General features: G+C 35.6%; 1 protein-coding gene across 1 annotated transcript in view; it reads right to left on the bottom strand.

The window, feature by feature from the left end:
* The window catches only part of STAG1 (STAG1 cohesin complex component), a 346,671-nt gene that overhangs the window by 135,129 nt on the left and 192,880 nt on the right, over positions 1 to 18,662 (bottom strand). The window contains exon 7 of the mRNA XM_069473208.1: positions 6,299 to 6,503. Within this exon, the coding sequence (XP_069329309.1) occupies positions 6,299 to 6,503 (205 nt within the window). The remainder of the gene's footprint in view (positions 1 to 6,298; positions 6,504 to 18,662) is intronic.

The following is an 18,662-nucleotide window of genomic DNA, read 5'->3' as shown; positions in this document are numbered from 1 at the left end:
AGAATCAAAAAAAAAAAAAAAAAAAAAGATAAAGGATCCAAACAATGCCAGAAAAGTGACACAAATTAAAGGACATCTACATTTTAGAAAAAGAGACATGATTTTAAAAAATTAAAAGCATAGAGAAATATATGCTACAAAACTAGTTAGAACACTTGTTTAAAGATAAAACCAAAAAATCTTCACAAATATGCATATGAGAAAAAAACTTAAATACCAACAAGTTATGGCACAGTCATGAGATGTTACGGTTATGGCTAATGTTTGTACTTTTCTCTTTTTCTGAATTCTCTATAAGTAGTATATGTAATTTTATATGTACAGAAAATAAATGTTTAAATGTACAATATAAAAATATTAATGAAAAAAATCTACAAAAAATTTTCACATTCTCTGCCCTCTTTACAACCAAACCAAATAAGCTTTGCTGTTCTCTGTATCACACTTATAATATCAGAAAATTACTGAGTGATTTATGTGTATTCAATGTTTAACATGAATTATTTCAGTTTAGCTTCACAATATTACTATGAGAGGGGACCATTAGTATCAATATTATACAGATAAAGAGAGTGAGGCAAAAAAGTAACTTGTTCAAAAGCACCAAGTTAATAAATATAAGATATGTAATCCTTGTAAAGTGATTTTAAAAATCATGGTTTCTTTAGTAAAACTGGCTGGCTGTCAAAACAAAGCTAATTTTCAGACCCAGTGATAGAAAGTAAAAGAGAAAAATCTAATAAAATGATAGCTCTTTAGTTTGAAAATTTTAAAAATTACACTAGACCTATATTTACAGATTCAAAAAAAGTAATTACATTTTAAAGTTATACTTTACTCTATTTTATGGGTACAATTATAAGATATAGTGGTATAGGCCAACTGTTGGGCACCAGAAGTCTACTATATACAAACCTTAGAAAACTGAATGAAGGTTTTATACCTGGAGTAGGGGAAAGAAAGACAAAGATAATAAAGTAAAATAACACAATGTTAAAAGTACAAAAACAATGAAAAGGTAAAACTGTAGAAGAATAAAAAAATGACTATAAGGAAAATAAATTGTAAAGACAAAAAGGTAGACAGATTATTTATACTGTGGGGTCTCTTCTTTGATAATGCCAAATTGCCCTAAAATTTTCAGGTCCTTACCAGAGAAACCAGGAATAATCTGTCTGGTTAAGAGTTACAAAATACTTACTGATTTTAATAAATATAATGTTGGCCCTGAGAGCTAAAAGTGAAGTGAAATGAAAATGCATGCAGCTCATTTTCTTAATAACAGTTCTTAAAATTTTATTTACTTGTTTGTTGCTGACTTGTCCCTTTGCCACGTCTATTATTTCTAAAATGAAGTACTCAATAAATTCTTAGTAAAAACATGAATGAAGAAAAATATTGGCAAATACTATTAGCCTTTCTTGTCATTACTGAATAATAGCACAGCAGCTTACTAAATGCCAGGCACTGTCCCAAGTGCTCCAAATGTCTTTTAATAAGAGGTAGCTGTTATTATCTTTCCCACTTTGCATATAAAAAAAGTTGAGACTAGATAAGTTAAGGGCTTGTCCAAGTTTACACAACTAGTAAAATGCAGAGATGGGTATGCATTAAGATAGTCGCTCCAGAACCTATTTCATCAACCATTATGTCATATGGTTTCAGCAACTGAAGGCCAAAGAAAGATGTTAATTTTCTGAGGCAAAATGATTTTCAGCCTATGATTAAAAAAACAAAGCAATTTCATGTATCTTTCACAACAGAAAAATTCTAGAGATGCTGACTTTGTAAGACATATTAATCAATAATGAACCATCTGTCAATATAAACTCAACCATATGCCAACATAATAATGTTAAACAATAAGGTACAAAGAAATGTTTACTCCCTCAAGAGTCTGAGAGTGACTTATTGTTAGCTACTAGTGAAGACTGGTCTCACATAATGATCTTGACGACATTTTCTAATGTTTCTCCAAATTCATTTTAGGATAAATAAATAAATAGAAATAATAGAATCAATCACCATGCCATTATTAATATAACTTTTGTATTGTTAACACTCTTTTGTTCAAATTAGCATTTTCACCTTATAAGTGAGAGGTAGCTAGTATTAATATATTTGTAACATCACAGAAAATTAGGTAGATGAGAAAATAACACAAAAATAAAAAAGTTAAACCAACATTACTCATTCTGAAAACTCTTCTCTAACAAAAATTTGAAATCAACAAATTGTAAGGTATTACTATACTTTTAAAAGTAAATGTCTGCAAATAACTATAATCCTTAAAAACAGATTCTTTCAGAGTGAAATTATCTTCATAATACCAAACAATGAAGTAACAAAACAAAATTCTGTTTTTGATCTTGCCAAAAAGAGAATGTTTTCTCATGAAATAGGAAAATATCATCAAATTAGAAAAAGTGTTCCCAGTTTAACTGTAAATCCACCAAAATAATTATGACAAAATGCTTCTTATATAAATTAAATCCACAAACTATGTTCTACTATGTCCACTGGGACAGCTATTTTGGACAGAAATAAGGGCACTTAATTCTGAAGACTAATAGTTAATGAAAAGTATACTGCAATGTAAAACTTCTTTATTAAAATAGGTCAAATAAACAGGACAGTATGTTTTAAAATTTCAATCAGGAGAAGAGAAAAATAAGGAAAATATAATATAAAATGTAATTGTTAACAGGCTGTTTCAATTTAATGGTGAAAAGCATTCCAAAAGAGTGAGTTTATCTCCAATGGAAAAGCAAGAATTCCTATAACTGTGGAATAAATAGACCTGAAGAACTAAAGAATGATAAAAACTTTTAATAAAAATGTATTAAAAGTATACAATTAAATGCAATGCATTAACACTGATAATAGGGGCACATTTAATTCACAACAAGAAAATGGGACATTTGGAAAACATTAAAGTACTACTAATAAGACCACTCTGATCACTTATGAAGCTCTGGAACTCATCATATCTATACCCTACAAAATAACTAACCTGATTGTCTCTCTTCTCAGCTAAGATATAAGCAATGTCAAGGAGCATTTTATTCCAAAGCCGATAATCATATCTGGCCATAACTGCCTTGTAACTGTCCATGCACATAGTCTTTGAAGCAGAGGATTAAATGTTCCTGCCCATTTTATCTAGTCCCCAAGACTTGTCCTGCAAAGTGAATAAAAATGATTACCTTTTAATCTATGCCTTGCACACATACCATAAAAAAACAAAGAGGGCAAAGATGAGAACAAAAAAAAAAACCTTTGAAAAAATGGATATTGTTCATTTTTTAGAATTAAGTTCTCAGCAAGCCCCCTGTGCTTTGTTGAAGGGTAGGTGACTGATATGTCTCACATTTTACACAACTGAGCCTTGGAAGATATGACCATTAGTGTACACACATGGGAATTACAGTAACATTTTGAAGTAAATTGAGAGAATGACTGAAAAATAGGTTTTGTCCTTTGAAAATTCTGTATAAACAAAATGTTGATTACTTTCTGTTTTTTTGATATCTGATTGTAGGAAAAAAATTTCAAATTCAAATAGGCTACACAATGATATGAAAAAAACTTAGATGAAAACAAAACGGCATTCATCATACAGTTTTTAAAAGCTATCATGAAAAAAGGTAAATCATGGGAAGAGAGACATGGAAAGGCACTTGGGGGAGGTGGGAGCTACTCAACTAAATAAGCAGAAAGCCATAATGAAAATATATTTAAGCAGATGTGAAATTAGCAGATATAGATAACCAAAGGGATAAATATAAAGAAAACAATACAAAAGAAGTTACTGAAAATGAGCTAATGGAAAAAAAGCTGAAATGGACCATCACAAATGCAGTAAAATACAGTAATGTTGCATTTACATGGCAGTGAAGGACAAATGGAAATAAAGTAAATGGTGCTGTTCACAAATTAAACCAATGCTTTTTTTTTTCTTTTTTTTAAAAGAGACGGGGATCTCACTCTGCTGCCCAGGCTGGAGTACAGTGGCATGATCATAGCTCACTGTAATTTCAAACACCTGGGTTCAAGCGATCCTCTTGCCTTAGCCTCATGAGTAGCTAGGACTACAGGTGTGTACCACCACACCTGGATAACTTTTAAAATTTTTTTATTTTTATTTTTAGTAGAGATGGGGGTCTCACTAGGTTGCCTAGACTGGTCTGGAACTCCTGCCATCAAGTGATCTTCCCATCTTAGCCTCCTAAATTGCTGAATTACAGGCATGAGACACGGCACCCAGCTAAAACAATGTTTTAAGGTCAAAATATTCTGTGTATTTCTATAATATAGCACTCCTTCTTGTGTTCTGAAATAGAATATGTGGCATACACTTAATATTTTATACAGAATGCACACAGGTTTCTGGATTAAAGAGAGGTGGCTGGTCTCTACAGAGAACACCAAGATTGCTCTGCACTTCAGATCTGTAATATTTCTGCCATCTTTTTTTGTTATTAATTGTCATTTCACAATACCATCAGCCCTCATTAATTTGTTGCTTCTCTTTCTCAAGTTGCCTTGGGAAAGCAAATAATAACTTCTGTATCAAGGCAAGTTCATTAATTTTTGTGACAGCAACTTTGGCTATTCACAAGCAATTTCTACCTTAAGTTTTATTTCAAGTTGCTAAATTTCCCATGCATCTGACAACCAGGTAAATGGGCATTACTGTACATAGAAAGAAGAAAGTAAGATAAAAAGAAAACAGAAAACATAAAGAAAAAAGACAAAGATCAAATGCAGAAGATATTAAAAGTCATAGAATTAGAAAAATGTATAACATTAGATAAGTTTTTAAATAATAAACAATATTTTTATAGTACAGTTTTTAAAAAGATAAACTGGGTACAAGATCTCTTTTTCTTCCTAATAATGAGGAAGAAAATACTCTCAAAATAGTATAAACTGTGTTTGATGTATGTTCTATATAAACATTTTTCAACAATAAAATTATTTTTATTTTACCTTTTGGAAAAAAAAAAGATAGAAATAGGTAAAATATCTCCCTCTGGTCCTAATAATGGGAAAAAGGATACTCTCAAAAGAGAACAAACTGTGTTTCATGTTTATTTGGTTAGAATTGTCACTAAAAGAATAATGGACACCAACATGAATTAACTATGTTGAGTAAGGGGGTAAAAAGAGAACTGGGAAAAAACATAGATGACTCCAGATAACATTATATTTGCTTTGGGCAACAGGTTAAGCCAGAAAATGACAAAATTTTGTATCAGATATTTGCAGTGTGTAATCCCCAAACTACTATCATCAATATCACCTAGAAACTTGTCAAACTCTGGGATGAGGCCCAGTAATATGATTCTGATATTCTAAAGTTTCAGGATCAGTGTTTTAAATAAATTAGATAAATAAGATATTAAAATTTAAATGCATATTGAAATGTAACTAATGAACCTAAATCTGGTTTTGTCATGGTAAAAAGAATACAGGCAAAATTATTGCTACTAAAAAGGGTATAATATGGGAATATTTAAACATATTTATGTTTAAATACACATGAGCATGAACTTACTCTGTGCCATAAATGAAAAAAAATAGTCATTTTAGGTAGGTACAAAGAAGTGAAGAGAAAACAAAACAATTGCTAAATTAAGGAAATTATCTTCTTAAGGAAAAAGGACAAAATGAATATAATTGGCATATAAGTTGCCAAGATAATTTTAAAATGAAAAAAACAAAAGTGAAAACTAATTTGTCAGTTCTTCAGATTCTCTATAGATGAACTGATTTTAAAGATGTTAATGTTTTAGATATGTTTAAATTATCACAGCACTAAGAATAGGAAGAATGTTACTAGATGGAATTGTTTCAAATATATAAACAAATAAGTATTTATACTTTAACAATGAGCAATAAAGCAATATAATTAAGTGAAAGAAAAATAGTGTGAACTTGGAATTTCAACTATTACTACTTCGGTTTTCCAAAGAATATGGCCTAAAGGCTTTTTAAAATTTCTTTGGTTATAAACTAAGGATAGAGGAACATAACTAAACATTCAGACAGATATTTGTTGATACTGGCCAGAAAATTTCAAATTTCATTCTTATGGCTATCAAATGCCCATTATCAAAATGGGCATACATTTTACCTAAATAGGTAACACAAACTATTCAAATGAATTTGGAAGGAAAAGTTATTTTTCAGGAGCACAGTGATTACATTAATATTTAATCTAAAGAAAGTTTAATTAGAATAAAACATATTTAACAAAACTAAATGAAAAGGAAATAAAATGTTGGTTACTTACCAGCAAGGGTACTTGTATGCCTAAAAGCTCTGACCTGGGAGTCTGACAAACCAGTCAAAAGGGAGATAACTGTGTCCATCATATACTCATCATAAATTATGCTATACTGACACTGTCGAATCAGGACTCCAATAAATTCACAAAAGTTTGAACGAAATTTTTTCCACTGAGGTCCAGGCATGGTAAGAGGATAATCACCACTGTCCTAAAAGGGATAAAGAACATATTAAGTAATGTCATATGATAGCAGTGTCATCAAAGTATTTTTTTCTTCCTACCTGTATAGGAACCCTTTTTTGAAAAGTACATGTGGATAGAAAGAGGGGATTTTCATAGGTACATCGATTGCTTTATCTTTTTTGGGGTTTTGATCTACCAAAACTAAGTAACTCTTTTTTTTGAAGAGATAGGGTCTCCCTCTGTCACCCAGGCTTTAATGCAGGGGTGCAATCATAACTCACTATAACCACGAACTCCTGGGCTCAAGCGATCCTCCCACCTCAGCCTCCTGAGTAACCAGGACTACAGGCATGTGCCACCAAGCCCAGATAATTTTTAAGAATTGAGAATTTCAGAAGTATAAGCATTTCACTGAGAAGTCTAAAACTAACCTTCACGTCTGAAACTCCAACCTCATTTTTCCCAATTTTATTATGAACTTGATGTAAATTCTATTTCATAGAGATTTATTAACTTAATTAAGAAAAAAATCTGAGCCTTGTGTGGTGGCTTGCACCTGTTGTCTTGGGAGCCTAAGAGTTGAAAGCCAGCCTGGGTAACACAATGAGACCCTGTCTCTACAATAAAAAAACTAATATGGGCTCTCAGTATCACCAGATTGTGTCATCTTGTTTAAAACACAAAACTGAGAGTTAAACCCAACTGGTTAGTGGCTTCCCTCTCTAGCCTAAAACATTTAAGTACAGAAATGTAAATTCACAAGGCAGAGAGTGAGAAATTCTGTGAACATGTTTGCCAGAATATTCTCAATTTGTGGCTTCTGCTTTTTCTAGAACAAACTGTTGGTAGAAAAATTGTTTATAGGTGAGGCCTTAAGCTTTGAACATGTCCTAGGAAAGTAGTAGTGTGATACATAGAATAGCAGATTCTAAGAGCAAGAAATAGAAAACAGAGACTGGGAAGAGACTGGCACTCACAGTCAAAATCGCAGAAGAAAGTTAATGTTGGTGCTACATGAGTATTATGAGTTCAATGAACCCTCAAAAGATCAAGAAGGAACTAAAGAGGCTGGCTGAATCTTCCTAGCCTTTGAGACTTGGAGTGTGGGGGTAGACTGGAGAAGTTACATAGAGTGGAGAGTCAAGACACTTCCCAATGATCTCAGCAGCCTACCTGCTGCTTCAGTACAACAATAGTCCACTAGAGTAGAGCTCCTCTTGCTTTATACCAGCTGAGAAATTCAGCCATTTAGTGATCCATAACAACTGAACCTAGGCCCTATGGAGGCTACAAAGAAAACTAACTAAACAGCACCAACAGCAAATGAGAGGAAAGATAGGCAGAATAATCAGTACATACCAAAATCTGAATAAACAAACAATAAATAAATAAGTACACTTTAGAAGATTCAAAAGCAGCACAACCAACCAACCAACCAACCAACAAAACCTCAAGGAACTAAAATGTTTGACTTCTTAACTAAACAATTCAGTTGATGAAAAGAATGATCATTGATAGGAGATACATTAGTAGCCTGGAAAATAATGTGTAAAAATACCTTACAGTATGCCAGGAGCAGTGGTGTATACCTATAGTCCCAGATACTCGGGAGGCTGAGGAAGGAGGATCGCTTGAGCCCAGGAGTCTGAGGTTGCAGGGAGCTATCATGGGGCTTCTGGAAAGCCATTTAAAATGGACAGACTAGGCCAGTATGACCTCTTTAGTCCTTTGTCCCTTCCTTGTTTCACTAATCTTGAACTCATATGTTGTGCTGGGTGTTCAACAGCCATCTTGCAACCAAGATAGGACAAGTAGGAGGATAAAGAATGGTAGAAGAAAAGGATGGAAAAAGTCTAGGTTCTTTATTGCCCTATTGAACTTTAGTACCAACCATGTACTGTCTATTCCCACATTTATTTGGCATGAGACAAACTCCTGTGAGTTCAAGCCAATGTTGGTCAGTTTTCCTGTTACTCACAGACAAATGCACATCTACTGTTAGAGTAGAATTATCAGCAGTGGGGAAAGATGGATTACTTAGTAAATGATTCTGGTACAATTGAGTGTTCATTAGTGCCTTACACTTTTAGGCTGTAGAAGGCTACAAACACTGTGAAGCCAAATCAACAATAAAAGTCTTAACTTTTCTTGAGCCCATCTTGAGCTGAAGTAACTTGAATTCTAAAGAATGATAAGCCCTCCAAGAAGAGATGAGACACACAAACTCTACCACCTGTAGCAAAGCCTGGGAAGAAAAGGCGGTCACCTTAAAAGTAGGTGAGAAGAAATCAACTAAAATTTCAATGAACTGTCAAACACCATGTGTGAGCTACCTGTCAGTATGGAGTAACAATGGAAGTTTGCACTTATTCAAAACTATTTTCCAAAGGTCTCAACAGAGTGCTCACAACAAAGCCTAGAGACAGAGCAGAGAAACAGAGAACACCTCTCTTTGTGATGTAAGCCTGCAAAGGGTAATTTTCAACTGCTAGGGAAGGGCAAGAAGCCCAGTTCACTTACCCAGACCTTTCTCTCCTACAAATCAGAAGCCTTAATCTGGCTGGAGGAGGAACAGCAAGCTGAGTCACCCCCTAGGTACAAGCAAAGACCCACTGCAGCTGAGAGAAGAGTAGAATAAAAAACCTCTACTTGAGGAGAGGAGACAAAACACTATCCTGGGACTTGAATGCTTTATCAATAACAAGCAGAGGTTTGCTAGCATTGAGAGTGTGGAAGTAAACTCCCACTCAAGGCCCACAAGACATAAGGCAGAGGTTGGCTGCAACAGAACGGAGGCACAGGAAAGTTGAGAAGGCCCCTTGGTGGCTCCAGGCACATAGGGCATTGTTATAAATGTGGCAGGACTAGGACAATACATGCTCCCATCATAGTAACAGGCAACAAGCAACACCACTCTGCCACTAGGGGAAAGAGCAAAACGGTGAAGAGAGATCTCCTCTGTGGCACTGGGATGGAGAGAAAGCAGAGGTTCTGAGGGTGGAGCATGAACACTGCGAAAAATCTTCTGTATCCTAAGCACAAGTCAACAGCAGCCCACCACTAGAGAAATCTGAAGCCTGTGTTAAGTTAAAGATAAAGATAGCAGCAACAAAACACAAACCTAACTCAATTTACACTAGACTAACTATGTATACCACTTTGTACTTTTTAGTTTTTGCACTATGTGCAACTAAAAACAAGAAAAACATTTCGGAAAAAGAAAAGAAAATCTCCCGTATCTACTTCAAAAGAGTTTCTTAACTCTAATACTAGTTATAAATTTTTTCTTCCCATACCCACTTATACATGCCATGTAAAAAGAATTGTCTAGTTAACAATGGCCATGGGGTATTGAAAACTGGCTTATGAGCAATGATGAATGAAGACTCCCTATATACATTCCTTTGAGAAAAATACTAGCTCCCTTCGTAAAGTAGTAGTGTCTTCTCTCAGGAAAGCAAAGACAACTAAATAATGACAAAATAAAGATAAATAATCAAACAACCCCAATGGCTCACCACTAATATTTAAGATCTTTGAGGGCAGTCTTATGATGATGTTTAACACAAAAAATTTACTGAATAAACTAATGAAAAGATAAAACATATCCAATAAGCAACATGTATGGCAAGGCAGAAAGAAGTTTAGGGGCCAGGTGCAGGGGCTCACACCTGTATACAATCCCAGCACTTTGGGAGGCCAAGGTGGGAGGATTGTTTGAGGCCAGGAGTTCAAGACCAGCCTAAGCAACATAGTGAGACACCCTCCCCCTTCTCTCCAAAAAATAGGAAAAGTAGCCAGGTGTAGTGGTGTGTGCCTGTAGTCCTAGCTACTCAGAAGGCTGAGGCAGGAGGATCATTTGAGCCCAGGAGTTTAAGGCTGTAGTGAATTCTGATTATGTCACTGCATTCTAGCCTGGAAGACAGAAAGAGACCTTGTCGCAATTAAAAAAACAAAAAAGTTTAGGGTGGAAAGAATATCTGGCAAAAATCCACAAAGGAAGGTAATACAGAGTTAATCAAAACATCTAGTTTAAAAAAAAAAGGAATTCTGAATATGTTCAGGAATAGTACTGGGGGAGAAATCTCTGTGCAGTAAAACATAACATAATATAGGTAGCATTTATGTGGTATGCACTTAGCACATATATAACCTTGTGTAGTACATACACTGTGGTGACTACCAGTATGTATAAAGATGACAGAAACAAGACATTAAGAAAAACAAAGAACTTGTTCTAGATCCCAGAACTACAGGGTCCTGGTTCTGGGATTATAAAGTCCATATATATACTCTCTACAATGGGACTTGACATGGTTACTAGAGGAACTCTGGAAGACAGAAGGGTTGTCTATGATTGTTCTTCCAATAGAGGGACACTGGGGTTCTGCTCCCAAATGGAAAACCAAGGAATTAATGGGAAAATATATTTTACAAGTTTTGGGAACGCTAATGAGGGAGAGGAAGGAAAACAGTGCCAAGCTTCAAGGGCCTGCAACAAAAACTAGAAGATTTAGAACCTCTGACAGGGGTGAGAACAACAATCTCAAGTGAGGTCCACTGCAAGTTTAAGCTCATGTAGCTAGCAGAGGTAAGGCTGACTGCCTAATCTTAAGCATTTGAATTCTGATAGTATTCAAGAATGATCTCTAGAAAATTAAAATAGCAATGAAACAGTCTGCACAGGTATTTGGGGACTCAGTTTGGTCATAAACTATAGATATCTAAAGAGATAAAACATTCTCTAAGAGTAAATGAAGGAGAATTGCTTTTTGGACCAGCTGATGGACAATGTTGTCCTGTTTTTGGTGAAACATTGGCTTTGGTTATCTAATTTGAACAGACTTACCAAGATATATACCACTAGTGCTTAAAATAAGGATTCACAAACACTTGTTTAGAGGGCAGAAACTATCCATCTACCCAATCACCTATTCAGCCATCCATCTAGTCAGACATTTATTGAACAATGAATATGCTCCTAGCACTTTACCAGGTCTCTGGCATACAAAGATGAGCAAAACAAGGATCTGTCAAAGAATTTCCACTTTAATTCAGGTGACATGGACACACAAGAAGTAAATTAATACAATAAAAGGAGCTTTATAAGGGCACATGGTACTTAGGAGTGTCAACTCTCTGCAGATGCAAAGGGCAAGGGAAAAAGAGGTAACATTCTAGGCAATAAAATGAGCAAAGGTCTATAAACAAGGGCACAACAATGGGACTATAGACCTGCTTTAAATCTGGTAAACTAGACCAGAATTTGCAGTGGTAACCAGCAAGAAAGGCAGGACAGAACATAGGGAGCCTTCTCTATAGAAAGACAGCTGAGGAAGCCAAATTCATTCTGGAAGCAATGGGTGGCATTTGAAAAATTTTGAGAAAGTAAGAATGAACAGATAAGAGCTTTAAAAGGCATTTTTGATTGCAATGTGGAGAGTAGTCAGAAGGTGAAGGTAAAGGTAAAGAAAAAAGAGCAAGGAGACTCACCACTCTAACAGATCCATAAACCACAGGAAAGGGGAAGCAGAGAGAAAGAGTTTAAAATAAGACAGTAACAGCAGAGAAAATGGAAAGGATGTGATAAATATCCAAATATTAAAGATACAAAATCCACTGATTTCAGTGACTAATAGACAAAAAAGGACCCTTCTGTTTCAGGTTTGGCTGACTGGGTGGATTTATTCATAACTGTAAACAAAAAAAAGAATTCTTTTCCCCTGAAGCTCCAGAGGAGGCCCAACTCTTTTATTTAGGGATGCCTAAATACCCTGTCCCATGAGAAGAGACTGTCACACTTTAATTCAAAACAACTGATACAGAATAGCCTATTCTCAGACTTCAGGCCATATTTATTTCAATATTCAAAATAAACTCAAAATTTCAGAAATAAGGCCTGGCGCGGTGGCTCACACTTGTAATCCTAGCACTCTGGGAGGCTGAGGCGGGTGGATAGCTTGAGGTCAGGAGTTCGAGACCAGCCTGAGCAAGAGCGAGACCCCGTCTCTACTAAAAATAGAAAGAAATTATCTGGCCAACTAAAATATATATAGAAAAAATTAGCCGGGCATGGTGGCGCATGCCTGTAGTCCCAGCTACTCGGGAGGCTGAGGCAGAAGGATCGCTTAAGCCCAGGAGTTTGAGGTTGCTGTGAGCTAGGCTGATGCCACGGCACTCACTCTAGCAAGGGCAACAGAGGGAGACTCTGTCTCAAAAAAAAAAAAAAAAAAAAAAAAAAAAAAAAATTTCAGAAATAGATAATCAAATAAACACTAAGACCATTAAGTGGCAAGTTGTCATTATCAGGATATTAACACAATGCCCAAATTTTCTTTTACTTTTTTCTCTCTCTTTTTTTTTTTTTGGTCTCCCTGTTCCCGGGGCTATAGTACAGTGGCATCATCAGAGTTTACTGCAAACTCAAACCCCTGGGCTCAAGTTATCCTCCTGCCTCAGCCTCCCAAGTAGCTGGGAATACAGAGGTATGCCACCACACCTGGCAAATTTTTGTATATTTTGTAGAACCAGCTGATCTTGAACTCCTGGGCTGAAGAAATTCTCCCACCTTGGCCTCCGAAAGTGCTGGGATTACAAGTGTGAGCCACCATGCCCGGCCAACACAAATGCCAGAATATTTAATAATTGCAAAGGGAAAATTACTTTTACAAAAAGATCCAACGGGCACCATGTTAAGTGATAAATTTCAGCATCACTAATAAGTAGACAACCTCATACGTGCTACCTACTGTGATACAATATGAAGTACACAGTACAAAATTTCACCTATAAAATTTTCTTGCAAAACGTGTGTAACTAATCTAATGAAGTCTTTACACCTAACTATGAATTATAAAATACAGGGGATATAGGAACAAGTTCAATAATATAATGATTAAAAAAAAAAATCAGAGAAATAAAAATGTGAAATATCTTACAAGACAACTAACTAGCTTGGGCTTGTCAAAAAGTTAATGTCATGCAAAGGAAAAAAAAAAGTGGAGGGACTCTTTTATATTTTCAAAATGTCCAAGGATACAATGATCAAATGCAATATCTAAATTATCTTCTTTGTGGTCTCTCAAACAGACTAGGGATACTTTCACTTCAGGGCCTCTGTCCTTGTTGTATTCCCTCAGACACATGCATGCCTTGCTCCATCACCTCTATCAAGTCTTTGCTCAAGGTCACATTCTTAGAGAGGGGTTTCTGACCACCCTATTTTTTTTTTTCAAGCTAGAGATTCACTGTTATTTTGTGATTAATAAATCACCAAATTGGCTGTAACACTATTTTACAATGCATACCACCATTTACCAATATAAAATGACTGGTCCCAATAAAATCTCTTCCTCGTCCTCTACTTTATTTTTCTGCATAGGATTCATTGCCATCTATTATAATATAATATTTTCTCCCTTTGGATAAAACTTTTTTATTTCAATAGATTAAGGGGGTAAATATGTTTTTTATTATATGAGTGAATTGTATAATGCTGAAATCAGGGCTTTTAGTGTACCTCTCACCACAACAGTGTAATTATACCTGATAGGTAAATTTTTATCCCTCACCCCCCTCCAACCTGCCCACTTCTTAAGTTTTCAATGTCCACTCACACTATAATTTTTTGCCTAGATATTTTATTCACTGGCTTCTATCCCAACTAGAACATAAAGTTTCATGAGGGCAGGGATTTTTTGTTTGGTGTATTCACTGCTTAGAATTCTGTCTTCAATGCTTAGAATGAAACATACACTCAAATATTTCTTGATCAAATGAATGAATCACAACAAGAATGATACTGTAAAAATAGGTCTAAATAATGGTAGGGATTTCTAAAATATCTCTACAGATATATTTTCTTTAAGCAAACATAAATTTTGACAATTTGTGTTTCCTCAGCCACAGACAGAAATGTGAATATATGAAGTCAAAGCAGCAGTGAGACTGTCAACATCATTGCTTTTAAATATGTCCTAGGGCTGGGTCCCATGGCTCCTACCTATAATCCCAGCACTTTGGGAGGCTGAGGTGGGAGGATCACTTGGGGTCAGGAGTTCAAGACCAGCCTGAGCAACAAAGTGAGACCTCATCTCTACGGGGGTGGGGCAAATAGCTGGGTGTAGTGATACACACCTGTAGTCCCAGCTATTCAGGAGGCTGAGGCAGGAGGATCACTTGAGCCCAGGACTTTGAGGCTGCACTGATCTCTGATGATGCCACTGCACTCCAGCCTGGATGACAGAGCAAGATACTGTCTAAAAAAAAAAAAAGTCCTGCCCAAAACTGTCATCCTTAGTTAAATGTGGTGCCACCAAATGTCTGCCCTCTACTTTCATTTATGGTCTTGAAAAATATTTCATAAAGAGTGGCAAATACTTATACATAGGTTTGTAAGAAAAAACACATAACTTTAAAAAAAGTTTTGATTATTTTTTTTAACAAATTTCAGGACATTAATTACTTCCGAGGGAAAGCAAAGGAATGGGAAAGTATAGGAGCACATAGGTAATTTCAATAATATCAGTAATATTTCCATTTTATGTTGGGGGTGGTAGATTCACATATCTTACACATATGTTACATATATTCTTTTATTTTAATATTTAAATTTCAGAATATTATGCGGGCACAAACATTATGATTACATTTATTGCCTTTGCACCACCCAAGCCAGAGCTACAAGCATGCCCATACCCCAGACATTGAGCTCCATATCCATTAGCTGTGAATTTACCCATTCCTCCACCCCCACCTGCCCGGCAGCCAATGAATATTACTTCCATGTGTGCTCGTTAAGCGATGATCAGTTAGTACCAATTTGATGGTGAGTACATGTGGTCCTTGTTTTTCCATTATTGTGATACTTCAAGAATGGACTGTAGCTCCATCCAGGATAATACAAGAGGTGCTATGGCCAGGCACAGTGGCTCAAGCCTTTAATCTTAGCATTTTGGGAGACCAAGGCGGGAGGACTGCTTGAGCTCAGGAGTTTGATATCAGCCTGAGCAGGAGTGAGAGCCCATCTCTACTAAAAATAGAAAACTTAGTTGGGTGTGGTGGCATGCACCTGTAGTCCCACTCAGGAGGCTGAGGCAGGAGGATCGCTTGAGCCTAGGAGTTTGAGGTTGCTGTGAGCTAGGCTGATGCCATGGCACTCTAGCCCAGGCAACGGAGCAAGACTCTGTCTCAAGAAAAGAAAGAGGTGCTAGCTCACCGATGTTTTTATGGCTGAGTAGTATTCCATGGTATACATATACCACATTTTATTAATCCACTCATGTGTTGATGGGTACTTGGGATGTTTCCACATCTTTGCAATTGTGAATTGTGCTACTATAAACATTCCAGTGCAGATGTCTTTATTACAGAATGACTTTTTCTCCTTTGGCCTAGTAGTAGGATTGCTGGATCAAATGACTGTTCTACTTTTAGTTCTTTCAGGTATCTCCATATTGCTTTCCACAGAGGTTGTACTAATTTGCAGTCCCACCAGCAGTGTATGAGTGTTCCTATCTCTCTGCATCTATGCCATAATTTGTTGTTTTGGGATTTTTGATAAAAGCCATTCTCACTAGAATTAAGTGATATCTCATTGTGGTTTTGGTTTGCATTTCCCTGATGATTAGAGATGTTGTACAATTTTTTATGTTTTTCTCCATTATTTTGTCTTCTTTTGAAAAGTTTCTGTTCATGTCCTTTCCCTACTTTTTAATGGGCTTGTTTGATTTTTTTCTTGTTTATTTTCCTAAGTTCTATATAGATTCTAATTATCAGCTCTTTAGGATGTGTAGCATGTGAGTATTTTCTCCCATTCTGTAGGTTGTCTATTCACCCTAATGATAGTTTCCTTGGGAAACCTTTTAATCTGATCAGTTCCCATTTATTTATTTTTGTTGCTCCTGTGATTAGTTTGGGGGTCTTCTTCATAAATTCTTTGCCTAGGCCAATGTCTATAAGGGTTTCCCAACATTTTCTTCTAGAATTCTTACGGTTTCATATGTTAGGTTTAAGTCTGTTATCCATCATGAGTTGATTTTTGTGAGAGGTGAGAGGTACAGCTCCAGTTTCAGTCTTCTGCATGTGGCTATCCAATTTTCCCAGCACCATTTATTGAATAGGGATTCTTTTCCCCAGACAAGAGCAGGGAATCAAGGGTATCCAAATGGGGGCAAAAGAGGTCAAACTTTCACTCTTTGCTGACCATATAATATTATATCTAGAAAACCCCAAAGATTCAACCATGAGACTCCTGGAATCGGTAAATGAATTTTAGCAAAGTCTCAGGGTACAAAATCAATGCACACAATTCAATAGCTTTCATATACACCAATAACAGTCAAGCTGAGAATAAAATCAAAGACGCAACATTTTTCATAATAGCATCAAAGAATATTAACTATTTAGGAATATATTTAACTAAGAAAGTAAGAGACTTATATAGGTAGAACTACGAAACACTGAGAAAAGAAATTGCAAAGGATATAAACAGATGGAAAACCCTATCATGCTCATGGATCGGCAGAATTAATACTGTTAAAATTTCTATACTACCTAACATTATCTACAGAATTAATGCAATCCTTATCAAACAAAATACCAACATCATTTTTCGTAGATCTAGAAAAAATAATTCTACGCTTCATATGAAACCAGAGAAGACCCCATATAGCCAAAGCAATCGTAAGCAAAAAGAATAAATTGGGAAGCATCAATCTACCAGACTTCAAGCTATACTACAAGGCTATAGTAACCAAAACAACATGGTACTGGCACAAGAACAGAGATATAGACCATTGGAACAGGATTGAGAATCCAGATATAAAACCAACCTCATATTGTCATCTGATCTTTGACAAAGCAGACAAAAATATATATTCTTTTTGCATGTATCAAATGACACATAATTTCAAAAAAATGGGTACATTAAAAATTGTTTGAAACTATGCACACTAACATCTTTGAGGGTATCACATTTCTGAAATCACTAGAAAGAATTCCAAATTCTACAGTGCCATTCTCTAAATTATCACGTTATAGTCTGTGTTTAAGATATAAAACCACACCTGTGAATCTGCATATCACCATGACTGGAACAGCTTTACATTTTAAGGCCACTGATAACGTGGTTTCAGATTTATATTCCCAGTCACGTCTCACTGTTGGAAGGGAAAAAATACTTCTCTTATTTATTTTTACTTATATTTAGGAAACAGACTTACTTCCAAACTAAGAAAGTCTAAAATTATCACCAGGCAGTTACTTCCCATAAGACAAGAACTCTATCTAGGAAGCTCTTTGAAAATGAGCATGGGGAAAAGAGAGAAGAGCCTTGTCAAAGGTTTTCACTATTAGGACTATAAGCTAAAAATGTTTTATTGATGCGATGTACAACTGAAAAAAATTTTAGAGACCTTAACCTGGGACTAGAGATAATTTGAGCTTTCCTTTACCATATCTATAATACTTCTGTTACGTTTTCTCAGTTTGTATGCTATTTAACCATTTTTATACTTATTAAAATTTTTAATCCTTTGATTAAATAAACGCTCAAATGGAGAAACAGATGAAAGGTTCTAGCTCAGGTTTAAATAAATTCATAAAAGCACATACGATTAGAAATCAGAAGAGAAAATAAGGTGCAGAATAAGTTGTTATCATTGTAAGAGAGCACAATATGCAAAATCACACAACTTATCATTGTGAGCAATGCAATCTAAAATTAATAGGCAAGAATTAAAGGCACTAAATGAATACGTTAAATGTGTTATGCTACAAAGGGTTCTCTATATACAAATCACATTTAAATATATGAAAACTATGTGATCTGACCTTGAGGAAACACACCTAAGAATTTACATATATATGGAAATGTAATTCTAAAAATCTGGGGAAGAAGGCTGGGCACACTGGCTCACATCTGTAATCCTAGCACTCTGGGAGACCGAGGAGGGATAATTGCTTGAGGTCAGGAGTTTGAGACCAGCCTAAGCAAGAGCGAGACCCCATCTCTACGAAAAAGAGAAAAATTAGCCAGGCATGTGGCGCACATCTGTAGTCCCACCTACTCAGGAGGCTGAGGCTAGAGGATCGCCTAAGCCCAGGAGTTTGAGGTTCCAGTGAGCTACGATGATGCCACTGTACTCTACCCAGGGCGACAGACTAAGACTCTGTCTCAAAAAAC

This window comes from Eulemur rufifrons, chromosome 7 (genome assembly GCF_041146395.1).
Source record: "Eulemur rufifrons isolate Redbay chromosome 7, OSU_ERuf_1, whole genome shotgun sequence".
In the NCBI taxonomy this organism is placed as follows: Eukaryota; Metazoa; Chordata; class Mammalia; order Primates; family Lemuridae; genus Eulemur; species Eulemur rufifrons.
This window is presented reverse-complemented; position numbering and strand designations above follow the sequence as displayed.